At 40.8% G+C, this 15,903-nt stretch overlaps 1 protein-coding gene across 1 annotated transcript in view; it reads right to left on the reverse strand.

Annotated features, from left to right (window-relative positions):
- Positions 1 to 15,903, reverse strand: part of LOC115225579 (dynein heavy chain 8, axonemal-like) — a 220,695-nt gene that overhangs the window by 96,284 nt on the left and 108,508 nt on the right. The window contains exons 45-49 of the mRNA XM_036498798.1: positions 15,368 to 15,472; positions 14,832 to 14,915; positions 6,541 to 6,576; positions 3,606 to 3,670; positions 1,887 to 2,093 (exon numbers count right to left, since the gene is read on the reverse strand). Of these exons, the coding sequence (XP_036354691.1) occupies positions 1,887 to 2,093; positions 3,606 to 3,670; positions 6,541 to 6,576; positions 14,832 to 14,915; positions 15,368 to 15,472 (497 nt within the window). The remainder of the gene's footprint in view (positions 1 to 1,886; positions 2,094 to 3,605; positions 3,671 to 6,540; positions 6,577 to 14,831; positions 14,916 to 15,367; positions 15,473 to 15,903) is intronic.

Raw genomic sequence — 15,903 nt, forward strand, 5'->3', positions numbered from 1 at the left:
TATAAATATACTTGTACATATGCATGATTAAGTATGGATATATGTGTGGTAAGTAGCTTGCTTATCAACCACATGGTTCCGGGTTCAGTCCCACTGCATGGCACCTTGGGCAAGTGTCTTCAACTATAGCCTCGGGCCAACCAAAGCCTTGTGAGTGGATTTGGTAGACGGAAACTGAAAGAAGCTCGTCGTATATATGTATATATATATATATATATATATATATATATAATATATATATATATATATATATATATATATGTATATATATGTATGTGTGTGTATATGTTTGCGTGTCTGTGTTTGTCCTCCCAACATCGCTTGACAACCGATGCTGGTGTGTTTACGTCCCCGTAACTTAGCGGTTCGGCAAAAGAGACCGATAGCATAAGTACTAGGCTTACAAAGAATAAGTCCTGAGGTCGATTTGCCCGACTAAAGGCGGTGCTCCAGCATGGCTGCAGTCAAATGACTGAAACAAGTAAAAGAGTAAAGAGTATGAAGATGCTTATGCTTATATGTGCATAACTATAAGCATGTGATACATGTGAGTCAATCACTCAATAAAACATGTTCAGTTTTATTTTATCAACTCATAATAAAATCAATTTATTATTTGAACCACTTTCTAGAAGTGAGCCAATTATATTATATAAATTATTCAAGGGAGGAAGATCAGTACGCATAAGATCTGATGGTCGTCCTAAACTGGTGAGAAAGGTGTTCTTATGCAGTATGAACAATTAATGTCTACTGGCAAAATTTGGATTGGATTGACAGTGGGGTTTGGTCTGAATGCTTGTAAGAAAATGAACTCCCTAAAAGGTATTTAAAGAACAAGTGGTTGCATTAAATTAGATGATGTGTTAGGCCTACTACCCAAACTAACAAATTTATCAATTCCATAGTTTTTTTTAATTAATATTCTTACAAAAAAAAAATCACAAATGAATCTTATGAGACTGATAAAATTCTCATTTTATTGTTGGTTTTCCTCTTTATTTGAATCTTAACCTAGGCACAAGGTCATATACTTTTTAAGGGAACATATTAGTTGATTAGATTGATCAACTAATTCTTGACTCATTCTTATTTTATTTATTCTGGAAGGATGAAAGGCAAACTTGACCTTGAAGAGGCTTATAACTAAATACAGAATGACATTTCGTTCAACTACTAAATCTACCATCCACCATCCTGATTTCCTTTTGGACATGAACAACTTAATCAGTTTTGTTTTGCTGCTACTGAGTAACAAGAGCATGTAAATAGTATAAAATAAGAAGTCTACAAGTAGAGGGATCAATTAAATCAACTATACTTTTGAAGGGAGTATAGGTGCAAATATGGTTGCATGGTTAAGAATTTAACTTCCCCATTACATAATTTTAGGTTTACTTCCACTGTGTGTCACCTTAAGCAAGTATCTTCTACAATAGCTCCAGGTCAATCAAAACCTCGAATGAATTTGGTAGATGGAAACTGAAAGAAATCCATTGCGTGTATATGTGTGTGCGTGTCTCTCTCTTTTTCTCTCTCTCTCTCTCTGTGAGTATCTGTGATTCCTTGTCTTGAAGTCATGCAATAGTTATAAATGAATGTCAATGTCATATAAGTAAGATTACTTGTTTATAGTCTGCTGTGAAAACCTGTCTGGCCATGGGGAAATTGCTTGGGAAACAGGTGAGGAGTGATGATAGGAAGAGTACTTGACCAAAGAAAATCTGCTGAATTCCATTTGATCCATGCAAACATGGAAGAGTGGATGTTAGAATGATGATGATGCACCAACACTGTCTCAGTAAAATGATTAAAACGCAACAGAAGAAACCATTTCAAATAACATAACAACCGTGTTTCTGTTTTTGGAGGAGGTTCATACTTACAGATTGGTCCTTATTTTCTGAAGGAACTCATTGAAGTGAAGTCTGTCATTGCTCGAGAGATGACCACCAAAAGACCAGAGAAGGCTAAATACAAAGAGCTTCTTGATATGAGTATCGCTAGAAACTGTATGGCAGTTAGATAGGAGAACTGTTAGTATCTGAAGTGAAGTAGTGATCATACCAACTTCATTAAAATGGATTGAGTGCCTGTCAAAACAAGAAGTGGTTGAAAATGTTTCATTAATTTCAGATATAGTTAAAATTGGTTTTAGTAACTGAAAATTTGCTTAGGTAAAGAAATTTTTCTAAAAGTTATTTAGTTTAACTTAACTTTTTCTCTTCTCATCATCATCATCATCATCATTTAACATCTGTTTTCCTTCTGGCATGGGTTGGACGGTTTGACCAGGGCTGGTAAGCTGAGGGGCTTCACCAGACTCCAGTCTGATTTGGCATGGTTTCTATGGCTGGATGTCCTTCCTAACGCCAACCACCCTGAGAGTGTAATGGGTGCTTTTATGTACCACTGGCATGGGTACCAGTTGCATGACACCAGTATCTGCCATGACTATGGTTTCACTTGGCTTGATGGAACATATTGCCAAAGGTCTCAGCTATTTCTTGTTGCCTCCGTGAAAGGTACTTTTTATGTCACACTAATACAGGTGTTAGTTATGCAACACTGGCACTGGCCACATTGCCTCCGTGAAAGGTACTTTTTATGTCACACCAATACAGGTGTTAGTTATGCAACACTGGCACTGGCCACATTGCCTCCGTGAGGCCCAACAATCAAAAGGTGATTTTTACATTCCACTGGCACAGGTATCAGTTATGCGACATCAATAACGGCCACAACTACGATTTCACTTGGGTTGAGAGGTTTTCTCAAGCATGGAATAATGGCAAAGGACTTGGTGACTAGTCATTGCCTCTCTGAGGCTCAGTATTTGAAAGCCATGCTTCACCACCACATCCTATGTCTTCCTGGGTCTCCCTCTTCCACAGCTTGCTTCCACTGTTAGCCATCAGTACTTCTTCACACAGCTGTCCACATCCATATGCATCACACGACTATATCAATGTAGTCTTCTCTCTTGCACACCACATCGATGCCACTTATGCCCAACTTTTCTCTCAAGACGTTTACACTCTGTTGTACATGTACACTGACAGTGTACATCCAGCGAGATGCATATATATATGCACACACACACACAGTGTGTGTATTATGTATTTTTTCTGTTTGTAAACACAGTCATACAGAAATTCATATATATTGCCTGTAAAAGAATCTACACTTGGTTGACTGATCTATTATTATATGTATAATATCATCATCATTGTCAACATGGACAGATTTTCGCGGAAGATTGACAATGATGAACACTACTTATTTAATGGTGAAGATCATTTTACAAGTATCATGTGATGTCAAGTTGAGGAGACACAAACATATATACACAGATTACATATGTAACAAGCTTCTTTTAGTTTCTGTCTATCAAGTCCAGTTACAAGGTTTTGGTTGAATCAAGTTACAGAGGAAAGCATTTGCCCAAGGTGCCATGCAGTGAGACTGAATCTGAAACCATCTGGTTGTGAAATTAACTTCTTAACCATAGAGCCATATCTGTGACCCCCCACACACAAACACACACACACACACACACACACACACACACAGTATGTATTAAAAAAATATTACAAATATCTCACTTCATTTCTGTCTTGAAGTACTGAATGACTGGATCCATACTGTTCTGATAACATTGCATTAGAATCTAACAATAAAAGAAATATAATTTATTTCTCTTGTATTTGGAAGAATAAATAATAAATCAAGACCAGGATATAAGAAATGCAATCTTTATTCAAGTGAACTGTAAGAGATTTCAAATGAAAGTTAGTCAGTAAAGTTATAGGCCTGAGTTTTTGAAGTTAGCAGAGTTGTCTGCTTGAATCAGCAAAGCTTTTAGAACTGAAAAAATCATTAAAGACTCTGAAAAGGAATCATCATTTCTAATATTATTTCATTTTTTATTTAAATTGAGAGTGTGGTTTCCATGACCTTTACAAGTTGTTCTAGATAAGGTAGCTTGATGTGACAGTTGTGAAAATTGAGCTGTTAGACTTTGAGGTCTGTGAAGAAAATATGAATAAGGCGCAGGAGTGGCTGTGTGGTAAGTAGCTTGCTTACCAACCACATGGTTCCGGGTTCAGTCCCACTGCGTGGCACCTTGGGCAAGTGTCTTCTACTATAGCCTCGGGCTGACCAAAGCCTTGTGAGTGGATTTGGTAGACGGAAACTGAAAGAAGCCCGTTGTATATATGTATATATATATATATATATGTATGTGTGTGTGTGTGTGCGTGCGTGTATGTTTGTGTGTCTGTGTTTGTCCCCCTAGCATTGCTTGACAACCGATGCTGGTGTGTTTATGTCCCCGTCACTTAGCAGTTCGGAAAAACAAGGAATAAGTCCCGGGGTCAAGTTGCTCGACTAAAGGTGGTGCTCCAGCATGGCCACAGTCAACTGACTGAAACAAGTAAAAGAGTAAAAGAGTAAAGGATGGAGTCTAGAAGGTTGCAATTCTAGGAAGGGAGTGTCTAGCAGAGTGATTTTGTTGAGAATCAAAGGATAACAAGAGTGGGTGAAGTGGGTATATTGAATGGTTTTGAGTGGAAGTGGATTGTGGAACACAACAGTTCAGAAGAATAATAGCTGTTATAAAAGAAACATTGCAAAAGTATATTGGTGACTAACAACTGTAATGGCCTAGTGAATGAAAATTTGCTAGCCAATAAAGAGCTATTTCATTTTTTTTGGAATGTAATGTAGAATATTTGAGAGCATAACATCTGTTTTGTCCTACATATCAGAACAGTAGTATAGTGTTGGTTACCCTTGGACCAGCAATAAATGTTATAAGAACTATTAAGGCAGTAAGTGGACTGAAATGTTAGCATGCTGGTCAAAATGCTGAGCAGCATTTTGTCTGTCTTTATATTCTGAGTTCAAATTCCACTATGATCAATTTTGCCTTTCATCCTTCTGGGGTCGATAAAATGAATACGAGTTCAACACTGTGGTTGATGTAATCAACTTACTCTCTCACCTGACATGGTTGGCCTTGTACCAAAATTTGAAATCAATATTATAATGACTGTTAAATAGGAGGTGAATGAAACTACTTCTAAAATTTAGTTTATGTCCTGAGTTCAAATCTTAAACTCTGCCAGATCAGATTGGAGCCTGGTGCAGCCATCTGGTTCGCCAGTATTCAGTCAAACTGTCTAATCCATGCTAGCATGGAAAGTAGACGTTTAACAATGATGATGATGATGATGTTGACTTTATCTTTTATCATTCACAAAATAAATATAAGAAATAAAGTTTAAACAGCTAAAATTGGTTTTGAATTAAGACATAATAAATAATAATCACACCATATATTTGATGATTATAGCTAATACATTGACAAGTAAGTGATAGAACATTGAATGTAGTATGTTATGGTGTTGAATTTGTGACCTGTAGTAAACTGAACATTTTACTAGTTAGGGTTAGAGAACCCACTGTTGAGGAATTCTTCACATATACTAGATTTGTTACAAGTTCTGTCAAGATTTGCATTGGTGTCTGTGCATGATGATCTTTTTCATATAGTGTCCCTTCTTCACAGACTCTCTGATCATCTACTGACCTCCACCCCAAGGCAGCAGAGTTGCAGTGTGTGTGTGTGTGAGAGAGAGAGAGAGAGAGAGAGAGAGAGAGAGAGAGAGAGAGAGAGAGAGAGAGAGAGAGAGAGAGCAATAGAATGAGGAAGTATGAACAGAAGGGAGAAGAAAAATGATGAGGACTTTTTATATCTGCACAAAATGACAAATTATATAAGGAGTATAGTCGATAACTCTATCTCAGTATATGGTTGTTACTTACTTTATTAATACCAAAGGGATGAAATCAAGATGTTTTGGGGGTGACGGATCAATCAACTATATCAATTCCAGTGTTTGACTGGGACTTTATTTTATTGACCTAAGACTGATGAAAGACAGAATAAATTGAAGGAAAATGTTTTTCTTTCTAAATCTTGTTTTTTATTTCTTTTGATTAGAAAATTATTAAGAAACAAAATTAAAATCCAAATTTTAACGTCTATATTAACATATAGTCTGATAGGATGAACAGCCCTTTAAGACTATACTGAAAGGACTGTTAGTAATTGCTTGAAGTGGATGTCTTTTGTCTTTTATATAATTATATGAAGTTGTTAGCTATTTCTTACTAAGGAGTGAATTACAAATATTCTTGTCACTTTGCAGAGCAATGAAACACTCATCAGTATTAGTGGTGTGGAGATACAGATTCTGTAGTAAATACATAAAACTAGTTAGGCACTGCTAACAGAAGTTTATTAAAGTTGTTAGTCACAGATTCTCATCAGCATCATTGACAGGGAATAAACTGTTAAACTCTTGATTTATTGTCTAGTGCTTTATCAATTTAATCATCCACTAAATATATTGATGCAAAGAGAAAAATATGCTGGGTCTAAGAGTATAAAGCAATAACATAATTTCAATTTATATAGCACAGTTAGCTACAATCACTCTTTAAAATCACAGACTATAACCAAGGTACACTTACCTCTGCAATATCATATCCATTCTTGGATCCATTAATCTAAAAAAACAAACAAAAGAAGCATGACATCAGTAACATTAATATAAAATGTGGTTGATACAATGATACCAGTCATGTACTAGGGTAGAATTAACCTCGCTCCACAAAAGTGTCAATATTAGAAATCAATACAGCGGCAAGCTGGTAGAATTGTTAGCACACTGGGCAAAATGCTTGGAAGCATTTTGTTTGTTTTTACATTCTGAATTGAATTTCACTGAGGTTGACTTTGTCTTTCATCCTTTTGGGGTTGATAAAATAAGTACCAGTTGAGCACTGGGGTTGATCTAATTGATTTAGCCCCTTTCCCTGAAATGGCTGGCCATGTGCCAAAATTGAAACCAATATCAGAAATCAATATCTGCTGCTGCTGCTGCTGCTACTACTACTACTACTACTACTACTACTACTACATATAACAAACTAGTTGACGTTGCATTTCCTTTTCTAGTGTATTGGTCATGTGATACATTGAGTATTAGTGTTTAGTGTATCTATTTCTTTCCATAGCAGTGTTTGCCTTCTCATAGTGTATTCCTTTTATTATCTCTCTCACACACTCACAGACAAACACTACACTTACATACACACATCTTATTTTTAAAAGTTTGTGTCGAGTTTATTTCAAGTTTACATATTGAGTTATTTCCCTTAGCTCTCTTAATTTTTAATGATGCAAATTACTCTTGGCCAAAAATAGACATAACTCTTTTTCTTTTAAACTTTATTGATCTACAAATTCAGTTAAACTGTACAGTGCTGATAAGGTGAAATATATTGAAACATATATTCATAACTTCCCTCAAACCCGCAAACAAACCTAATGAAGGCAAATGTAAAATTATGAAGATGATGATATATATATATATATATATATATATATACAAGTTAAATGGTTAAGTATTGAATATCATATGCTGTAAGTTCTTAGTTTAATGAAACTTACCCTCTGGGTTGGAGACGGATAACCTTTCCTTAGACATAAATTAATTTGAGAAACTTATTCTTAATTTCTTGAAATTATCTCCCTTTGAATACTACTAACAATTACTACGATGTCTGTTATCCGTCTCCAACCCAGAGGGTAAGTTTCATTAAACTAAGAACTTATAGCATATGATATTCAATACTTAACCGTTTAACTTGTGTGTATATATATATATATATATATATATATGGCGGTGCCCCAGCATGGCCACAGCTCATTAGCTGAAACTGGAAAAATCAAAATCATCAATCATATATATATATATATATATATATATATATCATCATCATCATCTTCATAATTTTACATTTGCCTTCATTATAAATATTAAAAAAAAATTTGGTGAGTCCATCATCATCATCATCTAACATCCATGTTTTCATGCTGGTTTGGCAGGAACTGACGTGTTCAAGGACTGCAGTGTGCGCCAACGTCTGCTTTGGCAGGTTTCAACAGTTGGATGCCCTTTCTAATGCTAACCACTTAACAGCATAGACTGGGTGCTTTTTCCATGTAGCCTGCACTACTGAGGCTGCCATGCAGTTTGCAGGACTGTGACCCTTAGGGGAAGAGGTGGTGGGATCATCTTCATGTTAGAGGATGAATTGATTACTATGAGCAGAGTGGGACAGAGCAGGTTCTTGTAGATGGATCTGCATGGCTGCATACATTTTATAGGGAAAAGGGGGAAAAAGAAAGAAAATGATTAGTAACAGCTGCAAGAGATAGATAATGGTGATGAGGTGCCCAAGTGGCCCCAAAAGGCACAAGGTGAGTAGAGATGGGCGGTCTGCAAGATTTTATAGAAAGGAGAATAAGGATAGGGGGTGTAGTGATGCTACAGTGTAGGGTTCGGCGCGCATGCGCAGAATGGGACTACTTCCGGGTGGCCACCGGAAGTCTTCCCCATGCGCATGTGCGGGAAAACATCTCTCGAGCCCGCGAACCTCAAATCTCTCTCTTCGGCTCAAGACAGCACTGCGATCGGTCACGGTTTTCCTGGCTCTGACAGCCACACACCAACTTCAACCAACTTCAACCAACCTCAACGACAACACCAGCAGTATATCAGAGGCTGTCTATTCCCCCATCAGACAACGTACAACCATGAATCAATAAACCAAGTTGTCTGTTCACCTTTAACCTGAGTTTCGTCTGTTTGTTTTCTACAAGAATTTTTGTATGTGACTAGAAAGGATCTCGACACCCTGCCAGTGCTTCGATGATAGATCCTTTCACGTTACAATTGGTGATCCCTAGTTGAGAAAAAGAACAGGATAGAAGAAGACACAGCGAACAGGTTTTTTTTTTTTGGGGCCGAAGAGCGCGGAAATTCACATTTATTTTCCTATTTTCTCCTTTTCAGCACGGCGAGGTGGGTAAAATAGCCTTATTCATCGCACACAGTACAAAAAAAAAAAAAAAAAACAAAGAAAAAGAAAACACACACCATTCATTTTTTTTCCTTTCTGTATTTTGTTTTCCTTTTACACACCTATTCTTTTTTTGCTACCCACGAGGTGCACACACAAACACAATTTTGAATTGCCTTCTCGGTTCCACGTGTTCTCTCTCCACTTCTAGACCATACCTTCTGCCCCCTTCTCACAGATTCCTTCCGACAAAGGCATGGCTTCAGGTTTGCCTTCATTTACGGGGGATATGGGCCTGTGGTTTGCCCAAGTGGAGTGGTATTTTGTTGCACATGCCATTTCTCCACAGCAGCAGTTGCACCTGCTATATTCCGGCTTACATCCCCGACTCGCCGCATCGATCAGGGATCTAATAATAAGTCCCCACCCGATGCCACATACGCGTCTGTGAAAGCAGAAATCCTCCGCCGCAACACACGTTCGGGGGAGAGCAATATTCAGATTGCCACGATGGCCGATGGAATACTGGAATTTCCGAATCCATCTCCATCGCGAGGCCTCTGTGCATGTATAGGGGGCCCTGCGCAAATTTCACTAGCCGAGCGGATTGATGCGCTCACGCGGCGAATCGACGATCTATCCCGTGCGATCGAGCGCCGACAACGCAGTCGTAGTCGCTCTACCAAAAGGGCAGATCGGTGTACCCAGCCGTGCACTTTCAAGCCCTCGGAAAACTAAATCCGGAGGAGGTGAGCACGTCACCTTCTTCCATCTCGTTTCCCAAACATCGTGCATTCTATGTAAAAGATCTGGTGTCGAAGACATTCTTCATGGTAGACACCGGTTCCTGTTGCAGCATCTGGCCCCTTCGTCTGGCTGCAGACAAGCCGAAGCGCTCTTCGATTGTCTTGCATGCTATTGACTCGTCTCCCATAACCACTTACGGTCAGATTTCGCTGCGCCTCAACCTCAACCTTCGCCGAGACTTTCGATGGGTTTTCGTCATCGCTGACATCCCACATCCTATTCTCGGCGCTGATTTCCTGAATAGGTTTAACCTATTGGTGGATGTCAGGCGTCGGAGGCTTCTTGATAGCACGACGTCGCTCTCTACACCGACTGGGAGTTCCACCACTGCGGTCCTTAGCCCGACATTCTTTGTTGCCACCTCTGGAGACCCTTTTCACTCTCTTTTGGTTTCATTTCCGGAGCTAGTGGACATTGCCTTTAAACCGGAAAATCCTACCCACTCGACCCTCCATTTCATCACCACCAATGGGCCACCTGTATTCTCACGCCCCCGGCGCCTAGCGCCAGACCGACTTAAAACGGCCAGAGCCGAGTTTGAGCACATGCTTCAACTTGGCATTATACGCCCCTCCACCAGCCCATGGGCATCTCCCCTTCATTTGGCGCGAAAGGGCGAGTCTGATTTTCGCCCGGTTGGAGACTATCGACGCCTCAATGCCGTCACAATAGCCGATCGCTATCCGATTAGAAATCTCCGGGACTTTACAGCAAATCTCCATGGTTGTACCATTTTTTCGAAGGTCGATCTGATACGCGCTTACCACCAAATACCGGTCAACCCAGCCGACGTTCCAAAAACTGCAATCACTACCCCGTTTGGGTGTTTTGAGTTTTTGTACATGAGTTTCGGTTTGCGGAATGCTACTAGCACCTTCCAGCGTTTCATTGATGAGGTTGTCCGCGGTCTTGATTTTGTGTTTGCCTATGTCGATGACATACTCATTGCGAGCGACACACGAGAAAATCATCTCCGGCACCTTTCTCAACTCTTCCAGCGTCTTCGCGCGTATAGCATACGCATAAACCCCGACAAGTGTGTTTTCGGACGCTCTTCCCTAGATTTTCTAGGGCATCATATTGATTCGACTGGAATCAGCCCCCTCTCGTCAAAAGTCGATGCCATTCAACGCATCGCACCCCCCACTTCCTTGCGCCAGCTCAGGCATTATCTAGGGATGGTCAATTTCTACCGACGCTTCATTCCCGGTTGTGCAGATAAGCTGCTACCTCTCACCAGGCTGTTAAAGGACTCTCCTAGAAAGGACAGTCAAGTCACCCTCTCTGTTGAGGCAGTGACAGCCTTTGAGTCCATTAAGAAGGAGCTGGCTTCTGTTTCTTTGCTTGCACATCCAGTTCCTGGTGCTTCTCTCTCTTTGACTGTGGACGCATCGGACACTGCGATTGGCGCTGTGTTACAACACACAGTGGATGACCATGTTCGACCTCTAGCCTTCTTTTCCCGTCAACTGCAACCAGCTGAACGACGATACAGCACCTTGATCGTGAGCTCCTAGCGATCTATCTATCGGTTCGTCATTTCCAGCATCAACTTGAAGGGCGAGATTTTGTGATCTATACGGATCACAAGCCCCTTACGTTTGCCCTGTTTTCAAAAACGGACAAACTCTCACCCCGTGCTTTTCGGCACCTGGATTTTATCTCTCAATTTACTAGCAACATTCGACACATACCTGGAAAAGAGAACGTTCCTGCTGACGCTCTCTCTCGCCTTCCAGTTTGCGCCCTTTCGTCTCCTGCTGCTATCGACTTAGCTGCCATATCGCAGGAGCAGCCACCTTTGGCGTCGTTAGATTTAACTTCTCCCAAGTTCTCCTGTTGCCAGTTTTCCTACCTTCCGCTTCCGTCAGCCGAAGGCACCATTCTTTGTGACACTTCAACTGGATCTCCCAGGCCACTGGTGCCTGAGACCCATCAACGCTCAGTGTTTGAAGCACTGCACTCCTTATCACATCCTGGCATCGCTGCCACCCTCAAATTAATCACTGCTCGGTTTTTCTGGCCGAATATGCGTCGCACAATTACCTCTTGGACACGCACCTGCTCCAAGTGTCAACGATCCAAGATTCAACGGCACGTTCGTGCCCCGCTTGGACAATTTCCCCCCCAGGACCCGTTTTCGCCATGTCCACATCGATCTGGTTGGACCATGGCCTGTGAGTCGCGGGTTCTCTTATCTATTAACTTGTGTCGATCGTTTCTCTCCCGCTGGCCAGAAGCCATTCCGATAGCAGACATTTCTGCTGAGACTGTTGCGCGAGCTTTCGTTTCAAACTGGATTTCTCGCTTCGGAGTCCCGTCCCGATTGACAACTGATCGTGGACGACAGTTTGAGGCCTCGCTATTTCGCGAATTGTCGCGAATTTTGGGTATGCACCATATCCACACCACAAGCTACCATCCAGCGTCTAATGGATTGGTTGAGCGGTTCCATAGACAGCTCAAGGCCGCTCTTCGTGCCTCTTCGGACCCACAGTCCTGGATCGAATTTCTGCCCATTGTGCTTCTCGGCTGTCGGACTGCTGTCAAGGCAGACCTGGGGTTTTCTGCTGCAGAGCTGCTGTATGGTACCACACTGGCATTGCCCGGTACGATGTTGGTGCCAGACACTTCCCCGCCCCTGATCCGGCGACCTATGTCACCAGACTGCGGGAATATTTTTCAAACCTTCCGCCCATGCTTCCCAGAAAGCAATCTCCACCGTCCCATCTTCCACCGGATATGAACACCTGGTCGCATGTTTTTGTTCGGGACGATTCTGTGAAGGGCCCACTTGTTTCTCCCTATAAAGGACCTTTTCGTGTGCTTTCTCGCACACCAAAGTTTTCACGATTGAGATAAATGGTCGTTCGGAGACCGTTTCCGTGGACCGTTTAAAAAAGGCACATTTTGAGACGTCTTCATCTTTTGATGACAACCTTGACACACCCACCTATGCACCTTTAACAACACTTTCACCTGCACAAACGCCTTCACCTGCACAAACGCCTTCACCTGCACAAACGCCTTCACCTGCACAAACCCTTCACCGGCTCCTACAACACCACCCTCGCCGTCAACGGGTGCCCCGAGCACACCGTATGTTACAAAATCGGGCAGAACAGTGCATTGGCCCAAGAAACTTTCAAAAACAATTTACATTTAACTTTAAAATGTTTCTTATTGTATAATAGTATGTACCAAGTCTTCTGGGGGATCGGCAAGCCTTCTGTTTTCTGCAGCACCACCACAATATTCTGGTTGCCGTACTTCGCACTCTCGGAGGGGAGCCCTGTAGTGATGCTACAGTGTAGGGTTCGGCGCGCATGCGCAGAATGGGACTACTTCCGGGTGGCCACCGGAAGTCTTCCCCATGCGCATGTGCGGGAAAACATCTCTCGAGCCCGCGAACCTCAAATCTCTCTCTCTCGGCTCAAGACAGCACTGCGATCGGTCACGGTTTTCCTGGCTCTGACAGCCACACACCAACTTCAACCAACTTCAACCAACCTCAACGACCAACACCAGCAGTATATCAGAGGCTGTCTATTCCCCCATCAGACAACGTACAACCATGAATCAATAAACCAAGTTGTCTGTTCACCTTTAACCTGAGTTTCGTCTGTTTGTTTTCTACAAGAATTTTTGTATGTGACTAGAAAGGATCTCGACACCCTGCCAGTGCTTCGATGATAGATCCTTTCACGTTACAGGGGCATACTGCCAAAATAGATAAGGTTGAAGGGTGGCTGAACAATGAGCTGAGGAAGATAGAGGGATGGAGAAAAGAGTTGGGAGGGGCAATGGCAGGAGTAGTAAGAGGATACAGTTATCGAGAGGAGGACAAGAGAGGGAGACAACATGGTAGTGTAGTCTGTAGGACCTGGCAGGAGGTAAGGGGAGACAGGCATGATGCATGAAAGAGGAGGAAGAGAGAGAGTCAGTGTAACGTGGGTGAGGAGCACAAAACATAGCACTTTCAGAACTCAGTTTTGTTGAGGAGGACAAATCTCTTTGAAAGCCTCAAAGTGGCAGAGATCCCAATCCTTTGTCATCTCCATCAGACTCAGGATCCTGAGATATGGGGTTCTCAAAGAGACTTGTCTTCACCACATCATCCCATGTCTTCCTGAGTTTTCCTCTTCTGCAAGTTCCAGCAACATTGATTGGTACTACTTTATACAGCTGTCCTTAACCATATGCATCACATGTCCATATCAGCACAGACTTCTTTCTTGAACACTACATCTGACTTCTCTTATGTCCAGTATCTGACTCAGCTCTTTTGTATTGATTCTTTCACACACACTCACAGTGCACATCCATGGAACATGTTTGCTTAATTTCTTAAGTTCTCTGCATTCAAAGCCCATATCTCTCTACCATACAGCACTGCAGATCTTACACAAGGATCATACAATCTGCCCTTCAATCTTAGGGAAAAACCCTTTGTTATCAACTGTGGTAATAGCTCCCTGAACTTTACCCAACCAGTTCCTACTCTAGCTACTATACTTTCATAGCATCCATCTCACTTGCTAATTACATCTCCTAGATAACAAAATCTTTCAACTATTTCTAACGAATCCTCAATTTCAATTTCCAGTGTATTCGTAAATACACCTCCAGTGTGTCTATCACATATGAATCTTACACTGTCTGACAGTGATTCCACTGCATTGCTTATGTTCCCATGGTTTACATTGAATACAGCATATGGAATTTATACCTACCCTCTTTCTATATATTGAGTAAGGCCATTCCTTTGATGATACAGGAGTCCTGTGTTCTTTCTTACTTACTAAAACCTTTGTCTATTTCAGGTTTACTTTAAGGCCCCTCAATTCCAGGTTTAGCTTCCATGCCTGGAATTTCTTCTCTAATCCCACTCTAGATTTAGTTATGAGAACTAGATCATTAGCACATAAGATTTTCCATAGACAGCCAGTCTTCTCCTCAGTGATGGCTCGCAAGATTATGATGAAGAGGAAAGGAGGAGAGGAGTTGCTTGCTTTTGAAAAATGCAATTTTAATTCATGAAACCAATCTTCTTACATTACAAAGAGTTGCTACTAAAGATTACATACTTGAGGATTTTTATGCTTCTTTGCTTTGATCCATGACTTGGTCAAGACTTCCCATGTAACAAGGCCACTAAAGTAGATCATACCCTGAAAAATAATTCACACGAATATTGATTTCAACAGTAGGTACAAAATCAGAAACTTGGTAGGAGAGAATAATACTTAGCCTAATGTTTTACTGGTTACTGAAATATGTGAGATGAAAAGTGCAGGATTCAAATGTAAATGAATGTATCTAAATACTTCAAGGAATAGTTAGTTTGCTGCTTTACCAGTTCTGCAAGAATATTGCAACAACTCAGAGATGCATTGATGAGAAATAAATCTTTGCTTGGTTAATATGCCAATCAATCATTAATCAGATATATATTTAATTTCCAAAAGATAGGTGAACCAAGACATTGTAGGATAAAATGTTTTGTCAAGAAACACCACAAAATACCAGTAGTTGATTTGAATTCATGATCTTTTAAGCAGATAATCCTATACTTTATCAACTAATCCATTCTCTATACTGATTAATGTGATACAAACCGTACCAATTTAGTTATAGTCATTGGTGATGCTGAGTCTATGGAGTCTGTTTCTATGAAGGTTTTCACATTGCCATTCATTGGAACTATATCTCCATTCTTCAGTTGGATCTGTACAGAAAAACAGACAAGAATTCTTATGAAAATTTATTTTATAAGATACAGATCACAGATCCCTCCAGGGAGATGGTCGGTTTAATATGTAGAAAAGGTGTTACTCAGTGCAAGCTATAGACACATAAAAGGTGCAGTGGCATCATTGAAAGACTAACAGAGAAAGTAGTCTTTACATGTGGCAGATATGCAGGTACACTAAACACCAGGAATATACAAAAAAAAAAAAAAGCAGATTCCCTCAAATGTCAGAGGGGATCCTTAGAAGTAATAGACAAGTTTCCATTATTTAGGTGACCAAGTTAGAGGTGGAGGTTGTTTTGAAAGCATAGCTGCTTGAATAACAATAGTCTGGGTGAAGTTGAGAGAGTTACTACCACTGTTAGTAATGAAGGGCCTCTCCCTCAGAGTGAAAGGCAGATTGTATG

Source organism: Octopus sinensis, linkage group LG2, assembly GCF_006345805.1.
Source record: "Octopus sinensis linkage group LG2, ASM634580v1, whole genome shotgun sequence".
In the NCBI taxonomy this organism is placed as follows: domain Eukaryota; kingdom Metazoa; phylum Mollusca; class Cephalopoda; order Octopoda; family Octopodidae; genus Octopus; species Octopus sinensis.